We start from the raw sequence: 15,272 nt of genomic DNA on the forward strand, positions 1-15,272 counted from the left end.
GGAAAGCTTCTTCTGAGTGCCCCATGATTTGCAATCTGGGCCTCTGGGCTGAGCCCAGTAAATGTCAGCCTGGGTGGCAGAGGGGGCTGCCTTCTGGAAAGTTGAGCACCCACTTCAGAATGATGCAGGGCCTCAGGCAAGAGCATGGGAAGAACGGCACAGCTGGGGTGGGTCAGGGCCGGCAGGAACCCCCTTCCTCCCCAGCCAGGGGGGCACAGTCACTGCCCCACCCGCTCCACACTGCACCTGGCTGCCTTCACCCCGAATGTCACCCCCATATTACTCCCTTCTTTCCCTGCCCTGTCCCCATTCTCAAATCTCTAACTAGCATAGGGGCCCACTTTGTCTATTTTCTCATGAATGCATAAATCCATTTCCTAGTACTTTGGATACCAATGAATCATTATCATTTGCAATGCTATGATCCAATTTAATATGAGTATCTGTTTCTTAAATGAATGGGATTAAATATTAGTGATTGAAATTAATAGCATTGTATTTTAAACACTTTTTTAAACTTTAAATACGCACAAATTCTAATGTGCCTATATTAATGTACCTCTTCTTGTATTATTCGGAACAAACCAGGCTTCGAGAGCATAAAAAACTTTATGGAGTGGGGCTCGTGAGGAAAGAGATGACCACTTGGATGTAAAATCAAGTTCCCTGACTGACAGGCCCAAGGAGCTGGCCTTGGTACCCTCAGGGCAGCGGCGCGAGCGTACCATAGGGTGAAGAAGAATTGGTACTGGATGAGGAGGGTCAGGAGGAAGTACACCAACCCTTCTACTGCCATGGCAACCAGGTTCTTCCCAATCAGGTCCCACTGGAACAGATTTGAAGAGTGCTCCTCACCTGGGGATGGAGGCCACCAGAAATCGACAGGAATTAAGTTCACTTAACTGCCCCAGCTGTCCCCAAAGACCTAGTTACAACACTAGGCTCAGCTAGACTAGGCCTTATGCAAGGGATTAAGTCAGAGGCAAACCCGAGTCTCATACCGGCTCCTCAAGTGAGAGTAGGGAAGAGTAGGAACTGCCCTTGACCCCTCCTAGTCTCCTTAGCCATGGAAACGGAGGCACTCCGATTCTTTCTAGTGTCCGGGAAATCCCAGACCAACCAGGTGACCCCGGCCCCAGCCCAGGCTGCAGGTTTGTCATAGGAACTCCCACTGCAGCCCTCCCGGCCTTGGAGGATCCAGGGCCATGTGACTGCTACCCACCAAACCGGGCATAGACGTCTGTCACAGCCTGGCTCAGTGCCAGGTCAATGAGGCCCCGGCCCAGGCAGAAGTGGGGGAAGATAACGAGCAGCTTCCTCAGCACGGCACTGAGCCTGAGCAGTGTCTGAAATACAGAAAAGCAGGACAGTCAGTGATGGAGGCCAAGCTTGGCTGCCCCTCCTGAGCGGGGTGGGGCCTGGATGCCCTCACGGACCAGGACCAGTGGAAGGCCTGCAGCCAGAGGGGATGCAGCAGTCAGACTGGCTACCGGAGGGATCCGTCAAGCAGATAGGAAGTTTTGGAATACTCACAGGAGGTGCCTCTAGCCGGCAGCCTGCTTGAGGAGCTTTCACTGCAGACTCACTTTGACAGTACACAGGAACGCTCCAGGGCTTTTGTTACCAGGAGATGCAGCTGCTGGGAGTGTGGCCCAAGTCTCTCTCCTTTGGTACAGCTGTGAGCCACACTGGGGGCTGAGGCTCTGTCACTGGCAATATCTTAGCCTAGCTTGTACCAAACGGGAGAGGGGCCCTGAGCATCTTCTAGCTCTGCTTCTCAGCCCCCACAGGACAGCTACAGCCGTCTGCAACTGTCACCAGCAGAAAAGATGGTTGGAGACTTCCCCTGGTTGTCTGGGTTGAGTTGTGGGGACTTGTTTTCGGGTGGTAGAAGGTGCTTGCTGCCTTAGCCTCAAGTGTCAGTGTCAGGCAGAGGGGACACCAAGGGGGTGAGGCTGACCCACTCTTCTGGCCCAACCCTGCTGCACAACCTCCTTCCTCTCCAGCCTCCGAACTGTTGCTCACGTTACCCCATCTCCTTCCATCTACCCCTCCCCATAGGCCCACCCCACTACTCCTGGAAGGAACCATGCTCTCTTGCCTCTAGGCCTTTGCACTTGCAGCTTCTGCTGGCCATTGCTATTAGCTGGGAAGAATGCTTGCTCCCCTCCTGCTCTCTGGCAGATTCCTGCCCTCCTTTAGAAAGCTAGCTCGAATAACCCCTTCTCTCACAAGCCTCTTCAGATTCCCACGGTGAAATATCCAATCCCCTCTCGCAGGACTTACCACATTGCCATGATTAATTATTTGTTTACCTGCCTATTTTCTGCACTAGTCACTGGTCCCCAGACAACAGGAACTGGGTCCAAATCATTTTGGTGTCCTTCCTAAACACCTTACACATGATTAGTTCACAGAAGGTACCTCATTGTTTATTAAATGGGATAATAAAATCCTATTTATTCCAGGCCAGGCTCAAACTTAATTCCTCTACCAGGATCCTCTTGACCCCCACAGTCCAGCTGTTTTGGCCCACTCTGGTCTGCAGTGTTTCATCTGTCTTGCTCCTTTGATGTTCTGCCATACACTGTCTTATGGAATGTCACGTACCGTGGTTTGTATCAGTTCCTAACTTGGTGTGCAGGTCATTTACTGACTGGAAGGGGAGTTCCTGGGGCCACGCTTGTTTATATCAGCACATCCATCACATGGTGCTTACCTAGTGGATGCCTCTGGGACCTGGGGAGCCTCCTGTGGCATCCTGGGAATTTCTGCAGCATCTATTCCACAGTTTAGGTGAAAGAAACCAGCTTTTTTTTTTTTTTTTTTTTTATGCAGGGGAGCGGGTGTGCTCGGTAATTGTTGGCTAAATGAGTGCAGCCCGCAGGAGGGAGGATGTTTTGGGTTGCTTTAAGCTATTTAATTATTCTGAAGTAACAGGTTTGCTTAAGACTTAGTGAGCTGTGAGCCTGTGACAAAAACAGCTCTGAAGAGCAGCATTTTCAGTCTTCCAGGATGCTCTGACCATTGGCAGAGTCTGTATTCTCATCCACCTCCCTTCTGGGGTCTGACTGTGACATGGTACGTTTTTTTATCAGTCATGGGACAGATGGGGTTTTGCTTCTTGTTTAGTGGCCACAGAAAGCCTGACAAGGTCAGGGAAAGAGTCGCTCTCAGGAGGCCATTGGACTGGGTGGTTAGTGCAGGTTTGCTTTGGGTCTTCCCAGCAGCGCCCAGAGGCAGGAGTGGGGACAGGGGCCACAGGACGTCTGTGCAGATGCTCTGGCTGGTACCAAGCCTCTCAACTTCAAAGACCTTCTGAGAGAGGGAAAGGCTAGAGAGGTGCTGGGGACACAGGCACACAGGAGAGCCCACCGATTCCTGGGTATGTTCCCAGGACAGTCATGGCCAGGGCTCAGACACAGGGGACTGGGAGAGGGAGTGTGGAGCAAAGACAACCCTGTAGTCACAACCACTGTTTTAAGGATTCATTCTTGTCAGTTCTTTCTGGGCAAGGAGAAGTCTGGGGGTGTGAAGGGGACAACTGAACTTCATAGCTCATAAAAGTGAGTCACTCAGCACTCCAAATTCCTAACCCTAACCTCAGGATTAATTTTCATGTACAATAGTATATGTTACTCTGTTACAATATATGTAAGAAATTGGGAGAAAGGTTATATATGTATTTGCTTATATGTCTCTAGAACACATAAGAAACTCATATGAAAGGTTGTCTCTGGAGAAGAGAACTAGGTGAGTGGGAAACAGGAGTAGGAAGGAGGCTTTTCATTGCACACCTTTCTGTTCTTTTTAAATTTTGAAATCACATGAATGCATTACCTCTGTGTGTGTGTGTGTGTGTGTGTGTGTGTGTGTGTGTGTGTGTGTATAAAACCTAACACCCAAAGTCCCCAAGGAAACCTTCTTGAAGAAGTAAGAAGATCTAAAAGCTTAGGATTATGAAAGGTCAATTATAACTTGCAGAAAGGGTTCAGAAAACCATGACACTCAGAGCACACAAATGAACAAGGAGCTTAAAGAAAAAAAGAAAGGAAGGAAAGAAGGGAAGGAGGGAAGGATAAAGGAAAGGAAGAAGCAACATTCATTTATACACTAAGATTGTACAGACACAGTGCTTGCCTCTGGCTCTGCTTGACCATCACACTCTCCAGTATCCTAATAATCAAAGAAGCTGAGAAAGTTACGCTTACCTGGTTATTCTCAAATAATTCCAAAACGAAGGTGATGGCACTGCTGTTGATGCCGATGAACAGATTAGCACAAGATAAGGCCACATAGGCTGTGCTGGGGACATCAAATAGGAAGGATGCCGGGTACATCATGGGAATGACTGCCCATCTGTGTGAAATGACACAACACGGTGGACGGAGTTCCAATTTCCGTTCCATCTACTGTACCCCTAGATATAATGCATTCCCCTCTCACATGGGGTGGTACGTTTGAACTGGTGAGAGTCCTGGGGAAACCAAAGAGATACTTCTTCCCTTGGTCTTTGCTCTTCATCTTTGAATGGAGATAACAATGCCTCTCCTGACCACCTCATGGAGTTTTTGTGAGAAGCAAAAGCTGTGAATGTACTTTGTAAATGATAAAGCCTTACATAACATAGGAGTGTTCTTCCCACTCTAGTCTGGCTCAGCAAAGCTGGGCTGAGATCCCAACAGGCTCATAGTTCATTGTAGCTGACGTGTCACAGTCACACTGGTTCCTGAATTCTCTATTTCCAAGACAGATGAATGGAGACCATTGCTCTGGCAAGACTCTACTGGCCCCTGATAGGTAGGGCCAGGTATTATGATCTCCATTTTACAGATGAGGAAACTGAGGCCCAAGTGGGGTGAATTACTTGCCCATAGTTACATACATAGTAAGTGGTGGGCCTGGATATAAAGTTGCATGCTCTATAATTCTACTGGACTTAATCCCTGTGTTATCCTCTGGCCCTGACCCAGAGCAGCTTTTCAGGTGCAGTCTCCCATGTGCAAATAACCCTTGGCTAGTACAGGAGACACTGAGATGGACGGACTGGCCACAGATGAATGAGAGTCAGAGCTGAGTGAGGAAGTGGGGAGTGATGGATTCCCAGACTTTGGTCAGGTCACAGTTTGAGTGGAAGAAGATTAAGATTCAAGCCCTGTGGGGTGTCTCCATTGTACCCGAGTGGATGAGTGGGCTGAGGGGCAGGAATCCCTCTGTGTGTGGAGTCGGAGACAGAAGCCAGACAGATTCCTGGTCAGCAGCCGCAGACCCTGCTGGGAGCTGGAAGCTGACCCTGGCACTGCAAACCCTGGTTTTCTGTCAGAACCGCAGCCTCCTCCCCTGGCTTCCCTTTGGCAACATTAGCTAATGGCCCACACAACTCACCCGTACAGCATGAGCAGTGCGACCAGGGCTGGAAGACTGTCTGAAGAAGTGTAGGCTTTCTTCTGAAACCCGATGAAGATGCCCACCACCAGTGCAGCGCTCACAGTGTAATTCATCTTGAAGAGAGAAGAAGGGAGGGAGGCACTTAACCTCTCTGCACCTGTGCTTCCTGTTCTGCAAAATGAGGGCTGGGCCAGCCTCCTCCAGCACTTATGTTTGGGGATTCTGATTCTATTCGTCTAAACATTTCTTGGCTAGCGAACGTATGTTAAGTTGTCCTTAGTCCTTCTACCCCATGCCACCCCCACCTCCCTACACAGGAGGGAGGGTACAGTCTGTATCTTTTGAAAGAATGAATTATAAAATTCCACCTGATCTCTCCTTCTCTCCTTCCAATCGATCTCAAAGTCCTGTTGATTCTACTTTCTAAGCATGTCTCCAGAATTCAGAAAAGCTTAAAGTATAATCCTTGGCCTCATATCACTTCCTCCCTTCCCTTCATACAGAATTAAGTCCTAAAGCCAGCAGGCTTGACAGGGAAATGTGGGCAGCCACGGTGGGGTAAGGGGAGAAGTCAGAGTGGTCCCAAGCAGAATGAAAGCCTAAGAAGGGTGAGAAGGGCATCCACGGAGGTGGACTGGTGTGCGGTGTTGGAGCCCCAGTGGGGTCAGGAGGGTGTCTTTACAGGGGGCTGATCTGTTGCGGGATATCAGAGCCAGAGCAGCACGAGGAGGACCTGCGCATGGCGGGTGGCTGGAGCACGGAGAGGAGCGTGTCCACACAGGGGAGAGGGTGAGGGCAGAGATGGGGGCTTATTACACACAGGTGTACTGCTCAGGTAGGCACATGAGTCAGGGGCAACAGAAACCAGGTTCTCACTTGTGCAGAAGGGAGTTAAAAATATGGAAAGACAGAAAACCAGAGGGAGCCTGTGGTGCTGGATTGGAACTAGTGGTTTTAGTGAGTGTTTTGTTCAGTGTATAGATAGACAGAGAAGTATGGATGTAAATGTGTGTATGTCTGTGTATATACCTGCATATCTCGCCTAGTTCTCTCCACTGAGAAGGCCTGGGACCAGTGAATATATCTAACACCGAGATCTTGGTTTTTGAGGGACATTTTCCCCTGGAAGGAACAAGAGCTCCTTGGGGGAGTCGGCTGATTCCAGGGTAGGGCTGTGGGGAGGAACATCTTGCTGGGCAAAGAACTTGGAGGTACTCAACAAACGTGGGGACACAAGTCAAGAGAGCATAGGAGCCAGCTTGAAGGGGCTCCAACTGGCCAGACTGGGGATAATCTGAGCACCAAAATCAGTTAAGAATGGTATCAGATTGTAGTCTGTTGATTCACACAGGAACCACAACTCCATACAGGCATAAATAAATGGAAAGCTTGATAACAAACAAACAAGATATTCACATAACTTCAAAGTACATCTCTCTAAATTCTTATTAATTATAAGGAAAAAAGTAACTTTACAGTGAAGAAGCTCAGCAGACACCATCTTCATCGAGTAACTGAAGTGACCATCGTCAGTAACAGGACAAATTGAAATCAGAAGCTACCTGACAGGATGCAGTGAGCAGGACAGAGCATCCCTTCATGAAACTGCAGCCATGACCCGAATCCAATCATGAGGGAACATGAGGCAAACCAAAATTAATGGACTTTCTGCAAAATAACTGGCCTGTGATCTTCAAAAGTGTCAAGTCATGAGTGTCAAGGAAAGACTGAGAACAATCCCAGGCTGAAGGAGACTAAAGAGTCAGGACAACTGAATGCAGTGCATGATTCTGAGCTAGCTATTTTTCTATAAAGGCATTATTAGGGCAATTGAGGAAACTTGGGTGGGGTCTGAGGATTAGATGGAAGTGATACATCAGTGCTAGCTTCCTGATGTTGACAGTTGCGTTGTGATTGTATAGGGTGAGTCCTCGTTTGTAAGAGGTGCACATTGGAGGTGGCTGGGGTGTGTATGTGTATGTGTGTATGAAGAGACATCTTGTTTGGAAGTTACTCTCAAATGGGTGAGGAAAATAGTTTTGAACGGTGTTTACAACGTTTTTGTAAGTTTGTGGCTGTTTCCCAATTTAAAAGAAAAGAAAAACAGATAATATATAAAAAATAAGAACTTACAACATTGTATATGCGCTGCGCGAATGATATAAACAATGAGTATTTGTTCATTTATTCAACAATGACCCCCCAGGCCAATGTTATCTTTTCGCCACTGGCTAAGGAGGGTGCTTAGCTCCAATACCATAGCTCCCTGAGTCCAGATTCCAGGCCAGCCTTAAAATTCTAGAGCATCAGGAAGCCTGCTGGCATCATAGTCACCGTCTCCAAACCCTTCATTAGGCTGCTAAGTGTCTACTTTGCTAGTATCATCTCCCACTCAGACACCCATCCTGTCCTTCTGTCCACCAATTTCTCCTTAGGCTCAGAGATCTGTCTGTAGTCAGGCACACACAGTGGGTCAGCCCCAAGTGTTAATTCTATTCCTTGTCTTAAAAAAAAAAATTGAATGCAAAAACCCAGCACTTTAATAGCTTTTCAGTGCAGGTGAGCCTAGCTCCTCTCATGTTTTAAGCACAGGGCCAACTTGGGTGGCTGCAAGGGATGTTCTCATCCAAAGTGAGGTTTATTGGCTCTGACCTCCTCCCCATGTGTTCATAAGTGTTTCCTCATGTAGACAGAAGAGAGGAGGGAAGATCAGTTGGTACTGATGATTTCTGGCTTTATATTGTTAAGTGATGGCTGCTTAGTAAGTTGAGTAAGATATTTGCCATCATTATTAAAAGTCACAGTGGAAAAGGTTGTTTGTGTTGGTCTCCATCGTGATATACATTATCATCACCATGAAGTGGAGACTCGCATTAGTCTTAGAATGCTGAGATAAAACAAAACATCTTGTTCCCCAAGACGCCTGGAATAGACTGGAGTTAGTGTCATAACAGCTCCCACATTACAACCAGGCCTTCACTGTCAAGCCATTTTGACCCTGTGGCCTGTCGCAAGGTAACCCATCCTGACCCCTCTCTTCCCCCACCAATCCTGATTGTGAGAGAGGTGGTAGTCTGCTGTTGATTTGATAAATAATTTTTTCTTCATGTTCCCCCAAGTGGTGGCTAATCTAATATAGTGAAGCTCTGGTTGGGTAGGCAAAATAAGGCCACTGGATAGGGTTCCCAGATTTAGCAAATAAAACTATAGGATGCCCAATTAAATTTGAATTTCAGACAAACAACCAATAAATTTTTTAGTGTAAGAATGCCATATTTGGGGGGGGGATTAGGATATACTTATACTAAAAATTGTTCATTGTTTTACCTGAAATTTAAATTGAACTGGGTGCCCCTTATTTATCTGGCAACTCTACCACAGAGCAGTTTCCAGTTTACCCCTTTGAGGGTGTGGTGCGACCTAACAAGAGGATGTAGTGTGAAGGGCCTCTTGATATCATCTCTTCAGCTCCCGGTTACCCTCAGGAAGGCCAGCCTCAGTGCTGCAGAGCAGTGATTATTTGGTGCATCAGAAGGCCCTTTATGCAGGGCCTACAGAGTTCCCACTCAGTGGTTGCTAAGCTGTGCCCTGCATCTTTCCCCAGCTTGGGCCCTGGGCACATCACCTTCCAGCAGCCCTGGCCTTATGAGAGCCCCACCCTGCCACGTCCCTTCAGTCAGAGCACACACAAACGCCCACCCACCTTGGGCCCACGGGGGTGAGGGAGGTGCTAGGTCCTGATACTTACGATGTCCCAGAGGAAGTTGGTCAGCCAGTAGATGGTGGGACTCACTCCACTGACAAACTGGAGGTGCTTAGCTTTGTTCACCCTCTCCTGGATCAAATAAAGGACAAAGCTGGCAGGGACGAAGGACATGGCAAAGATCACACAGATGGCCACCACAGCATCCACAGAAGTGGTCAGCCTGCAGAAGGACGGGAGACAGAGGGAGAGAGGGGAGGAGGAGCGGAAGCAGGAGAAGAACAAAGTCAGGCTCTCGGAAGCCCTCACCAATGCCAGGGAACCGCCTCCAGAATCCCCTTCCCCAGCCTGAAGCTTGTCATCTCACTCAGCTGTGTAAATCAAACTGGGTCAAAGGTAAATGGATATTTGTGCATTTCCTGTTCTACGTTGATGTTGAATATTAAGGTTAATATCAAATATTGTCCCCTGTTAATACAAAAGTCTAGATACATTTTTTTATTACATTTTCTAATTATTTGTTGATTGTGTATAGAAACGGATTTTTACATTAATCTCATGCACTGCAATGCTCTTATTAGTTCTAATAATTTGTCTATAGATGCTCTTGAATTTTTATGTAGATAGTTATAGGGTCTGTGAAAAGAAATAAATTTTTAAAAGAAAAATTTATCTTTATTTAAATTATCTTGTTAAATCACGCTTTCAAGAAACATCATAACATAGGGAAATGTTACGTTATAACATAAATTTAAGTAAAAAGGGAACAGGCTGATTATACAGGATGTTGGATCTTATTCACTCTTTCCCAGATCAGATAGAAAGCATCTGGCTAAGGGGGAAAGTATGGGCTGAAATCCAACCCGACCTTCACATACAAGCCATGCACTCCAGTGTAAGCCAGTGCCCGCCTTGAGAAAGGAGCACCTTTTACTAATTGCCACAAAGGCACCATATGTGCTAGTCGCTGCTCTGTTAAAATTACAAATAGCTTGATCCACACACACACTAAGATTATAACAAATTACTGGAAGGAAACACCCAAAAATGTTTAGAGGAAACACCCTAAACTGTGTTGGGTTATAAATACTAAGTTCTTAAAACTCTATTCTATAAACTTTATTTAATGAGCATATACTATGTTGTATACTATTTTTATAATCACAAGAGACTCCTCTCTCATATTTCATATTCAAGAGGCTTGGCAGGAGGTATAGAAATTTGGGCTAAGTGAGAATGGACATAGACTACTTTTCCTCAGTCGAGGGCCTCAGAGGGTGTCCTGAGGAAGGTCCCAAGGGCCCAGGACCCACCCAAGTTTAGCCATGACCCTGGGCACGTTCAGGGCACTTGGAGTATATTGGGTCCCCTAACTGCCTTCCAGAAGGAGTTTGCTCTAACAAAGGCATTCTCACCAAATGTAGGCCTCGAATAAGGCAAACATGCTACAAATTGCAAAAGAGTGAGGTTTTTACTGCTAGAAGCTGAGCCTAGGCTTTAGGAAGGTAAGGATCTGTCGACATGTCCGAAGCCTGACTGTCTGGGGGAAATTACTGGAATCTAAGATAATTACTACTGGGGCGATGAAAGATTTACTGAACCTCCCAGTTCCTGGCAATCATTCTGCATACTGGAAAGGAGAGTATTTGTGTAAGCTCCAGGAGCAATGTGTTATCAAGAGCCAAAAGGGAACGGAACCAAACATATGCTTACTTTCCAAATAAATATGAGGAGGAAGAATGGCCACGCAGTTTGGCACATGAAGTCTTATGTTCGTGTGTGTGTGTGTGATTAAACAAACTTGCCATCCAGCCCAGCAGCTTCTGCTAGTGAAAATCCTCTCGGGGTGTTTAGAGTGGAGAAGGTGACTAGAAAGCTGTGAGGCCGGGGCCTCAGTAGCTTACACTGTAATTTCGGAGAGCTGCTCCTTGGTCAGGTTCAGAGGCTGGCTTACAACGGTGATGCCATACTCCTCGGGGTTCCTGTCCTCATGCAGGCTGGCCCGTAAGATGGCGTTGTGGGCCACGTTGAGGAAGCTGACCAGGGCATGCCAGCCTTTGTTGTTAAACCACACCTAGAGGGCGGAGATGTGGCTTTGTTAGGCTCTGCTACTACATAGGAGACTCTGCACTAACAGCAGCTGTTTAAAGAAAAAATGAGCTGCAGGAAAAAGAATGTGAGAGGGAGGAAGGTTTAGGCCGCTGGGAGACATTCCATGCCAGATTTAAACAGGAGGAGGGATGGAATTTAATTAAGTTGGGAAAATGAAAATAAAACAACCAGCTCACATGAGTTTTTAGCTCTAGGGCAGACTGTGCAGGGCCAATACCTTAATGTTGTCTTCAGTTTCTAGATGTTTAAGGAAAGCAGACATTTCTTTAGAGGCTTCTCTGGTGAGAGGGCCCTGGAAAACCATAATAAACAACCAAGAGGTTTTTTTTTCCCCCCTTCCCTTAGCATTCATGATCATTTCTATTTCATAACTGACAAGTTGAAAGTCCTACGAAATCTCCAGTCTGTTTACATACCCCGCTCACATTCATTAACTGGCCAAGGTCACTTAAAAATCCAACAAGGGCTTCTCCAGTGATGGGGGGAGCCGGGAGCTTTCCTCCAATGGAAATTCCTCCGTACCTGACAAGGGAGCAAGAAGTCCTCAGACCTGTGCCATGAACCATGTGTGTGTGCCTCGTGGTTACCGGAGCTCTCAGTTTCAGTAGGAAAGTGTGTATTTTTGCAGGAATTGTTTGGTCCATCGGGAAACATAGCTCCCCTTTACAAACCAGCTTTAACATCTTCCTCACTGCCTCCAGGACTGACCCCTTCGGAGCCTGGTGTCTGCGCACCTCTCCAACCTCACCCCTCCTCAACCCTTCCCTCCAGTGGCCCATTCCGGCCATGCAATCATTTCCAGAGCTCACAGTGGTCCAGGCTGCCTCTGTGTCTCTCTGCCTTTGCAGGGCTCCCCGTTTCCCCGGGTGCCTTTCCAGCTCATCTGTCCTATGTGATCTTCTCTTTGAGGTCTTCCCTGACTTTCTCCCACCCCTACCAGTGGTCCTTTTTCTGTGCTGCTTCTGTACTTTGCAGGTACTTCCGGTGTGCTGGACTCATCGAAACTGGTCCAGTCCTGCCGTGCCTCTCTTGGTGCCTCTCACCCACCCCTGCCTTGACTCCTGCTCTAGTCCTTAACTGGATCCTAGCCTTGGGTCCCTCCCACTCTAAACTATCTTCCACACTGCTCTGGAAGTCTTCAGTAACGGTGCTCGAACACCGGCCTGGGCGTGTCACTCTCTGGCTTAAAACCCTTCAATGGCAGCATAAAAGCCAAACTCCTCAACAAACAAGATTTATTTGTTGGATAGGCAAGGCAGAGGAGAAGAACTTTATTTCTTAGGGACTCAACTTGTCCCCCCACCTTTCTGCTTCAGCTGAGGTCCCTCACTTCCCTCTTGGGAACAATTCTAAAAGCTGAATTTCACTTTTATAGTCTAGGATTTGCCCAGGAAGTCAAGTCCACATCAGCTCTGCATTCATTCTAGAGGCCCTGTTCCTGAGGGAGCCCGCGAGGCGGGCTCACTCCTAGGTGATCCCTAGAGGATTCGCAACCTTGGGAACCGTGTGAACCTTCAGGATGCCTCAGGAACGGGGTGAGTCTGGGGCTGGGCCAGATGCCCTGAGGCTTAAAAGGAATGGGCCAAGGAGTGCCAGGGCTTAGGTTACATGTGCTCTTGTTCTAAACTGTTATTTGCTCGGAGGTTTTAGAACCTTCCTGGAGTGAGAGCGCTCTGGAATTCCTCTTCAGGGAACATCACCTCTCATTTATGCCCTCCAAGGAGATCTACTGCTGAGCATCTTCTGGGCCCAGGGTGTGTGTAGCCATGTATCCTTCAAGACATGTCTTATGAATTCCTGAGCACATACAGAAGAGCTCAACCACATGACTTTGAGGTGTGGCTTTTTTATGTGCAATGAATTTAAATAGATCACTCTGAGATTTTTATTTCTTATAAAAATAATTTCTTACCTCTGTTCATTGACCCAGTATTTGCTCTTCAAACTGAAAGCCAAAACAAATCATACAATGAATACAACAAGTATGCAGTAGTGTTAACTTTCTTCCCAAAACACTCACTGGGGTCTCCCAGTCTTCAGGGGCATGTTTTTGCACTTCCTGATGTCCAAGCAATGTGGAAACCTCCCAGGCCAGGGGCCCAGCCTGAATAAATATGTGGAGAAAGGACTGATCTTTTCCAATCCTGCCTCTCCAAGTCACATCCTGCCTGCAGGGCTTTCTGGGTGGCCTTGTTGTAAGGTCACTTGTCAGGTGATCTGGACCCAGAAAATACAGCAACGACCATGCCAGCATGGAGTGAAGGCTGCAGCCCTCCCCTCTTCCACCCTGTAAGAACGAGGCTTTCATAATCACCTGCACACTTGGAGGAAGTTCTGAATTACTCCTAGCCCAAAGTTAAGAGACTGGCTTCCAGTCAATCAGGGGCAAAATTACAAGATAGGAAACACGCAGATACCAACTCTAGTCCGCATAGTTCGGCCCCATGGACTACCATTGTCATTAAGCACAAAATCCAAAATTCCATATTGCGAATTTGCTGCTGAACTCAAAGTGTGGGATGGTCGTTGTTCACTGCATTACTGAACAGATTCTATGCAGCCTGTCTTTATTTTTGTGCTTGGACACTGTTCTTCATTTTGCTAACTGCTGGCTTGGCACTGCCTTCTCAACAGCTGCTTTCACCATCTGCAATGTGTTATAGTTAGCTGAGTCCATTTACCCCTTGTTGAGGGACTGGGAGGGAAAGTAACTGTAACTACTACTAAAATTAGACAGTATGTTTTATTTTAAAGTTCCAGGGAACATGGGGCCCAGATCAGGGTCCCCTATAATCCTCTCTCCATAGCATGCTCTTGTCATACTACTTGCTCTGATGGGACTGCTGAAGCAGTTCCCGGGGTGGGGCTTGTGAGAACAGTTGCAGAGCTGCATTTGAAAGGGCAGTGATACAGATGATAATTCACAGTTAGAGTGTGACAGGTGCAGTTAACCTGGACAACCTGTGGGCTCATGCAGACTATCCCACTGCCTCTCTCCGATCTTGGTCTGTTTCCTTTCTCCCTTTTGCTTCTTACTTTTCCCTCTTGCTTCTCTCTTTGTCTCTACCATTTCCCCTTACTCTCCTTCCTCCCTTCAAACGTCACCTCTGTTTTTTTAACTAATTAAAATATGAGGCACCTCTGTTTTTTAACTAATTAAAATATGAGGCTGTATTTTGGACAAATTCTATACTTTCTTATTTTACTTGTAATAGTGCATGGCTTAAACGTTAACTGCTTGTCCTAAACAAAATAAAAAATAAAGCAAGATTAATCATAAGTTGCATTCGACTTGTATATGCCTCCATTGCTTTTTCTATGGGATGAGGCTCTCAAATTAGGAAAAAGAAAAAATTCCACTGCCCTGATTGTTGATAAATCATGAGAGGAAATTATCTTCTGTCCCTAGTCAATATTTCCCACAGGGAGCCAGGATGAAAAGTATAGAAAGGTCTCTTCTTACCTGCTTCGTATAAGAGCAGGATACGTTTTTACCAAGAAGTCGGAGATGTTCCTGTCTGTAAGGTCTTGTAGAATTTCAGTGCTGCGCTGTATTCTCTGAGGCAATGAGATATCTGCATTAATTACTTCGGAATTTGAGGTGAAACTTCTTGTTCTTTTCCAAAAATTATTTATAGACTCAGCTACTGGGAAAATACTAAGTAAGGCGCTGGCATCTCCCCAGTTCCCATAGCAATGATGTGGGAGTCACCTTCGAACCCTCTCTTTTCTTTACTCCACTGATGACACAGGACAGTTCTCACTTCAAAATAAATCTCTAGTCCATCAGCATCTCTCCAGTTCTACCACTATTACCCTAAACCAAGCCTCCACCTACATGTCACCTGGACCTCTACAGACACTTCCAAACTGGTCTCTGGTTCCACCGCGGCCCTGCACAATCCATTCTCCATTCATTAGCCAGACTGAGCTTAACAATATCAATCAGAACATCCCATTTGCCTTGCTTACCACACTCCAGTAAACCCTAGGATCAGATCCAAATTCATTACCAAGGCTGAGCTCACCTGCTGCTACCCACGCCCACTGCCCACCTCCCCACTTCTTC

The 15,272-nt window shown here is 46.8% G+C and overlaps 1 protein-coding gene across 1 annotated transcript in view; it reads right to left on the reverse strand.

Moving 5' to 3' along the window:
* ABCA4 (ATP binding cassette subfamily A member 4) overlaps positions 1-15,272 on the reverse strand; it is a 136,761-nt gene that overhangs the window by 16,366 nt on the left and 105,123 nt on the right. Inside the window, exons 31-40 of the mRNA XM_065872409.1 lie at positions 14,667-14,761; positions 13,116-13,148; positions 11,620-11,725; positions 11,421-11,495; positions 10,996-11,165; positions 9,137-9,314; positions 5,386-5,501; positions 4,212-4,359; positions 1,223-1,346; positions 726-855 (exon numbers count right to left, since the gene is read on the reverse strand). Coding sequence (XP_065728481.1) covers positions 726-855; positions 1,223-1,346; positions 4,212-4,359; positions 5,386-5,501; positions 9,137-9,314; positions 10,996-11,165; positions 11,421-11,495; positions 11,620-11,725; positions 13,116-13,148; positions 14,667-14,761 — 1,175 coding nt within the window. The remainder of the gene's footprint in view (positions 1-725; positions 856-1,222; positions 1,347-4,211; positions 4,360-5,385; positions 5,502-9,136; positions 9,315-10,995; positions 11,166-11,420; positions 11,496-11,619; positions 11,726-13,115; positions 13,149-14,666; positions 14,762-15,272) is intronic.

Source organism: Phocoena phocoena, chromosome 1, assembly GCF_963924675.1.
Source record: "Phocoena phocoena chromosome 1, mPhoPho1.1, whole genome shotgun sequence".
In the NCBI taxonomy this organism is placed as follows: Eukaryota; Metazoa; Chordata; class Mammalia; order Artiodactyla; family Phocoenidae; genus Phocoena; species Phocoena phocoena.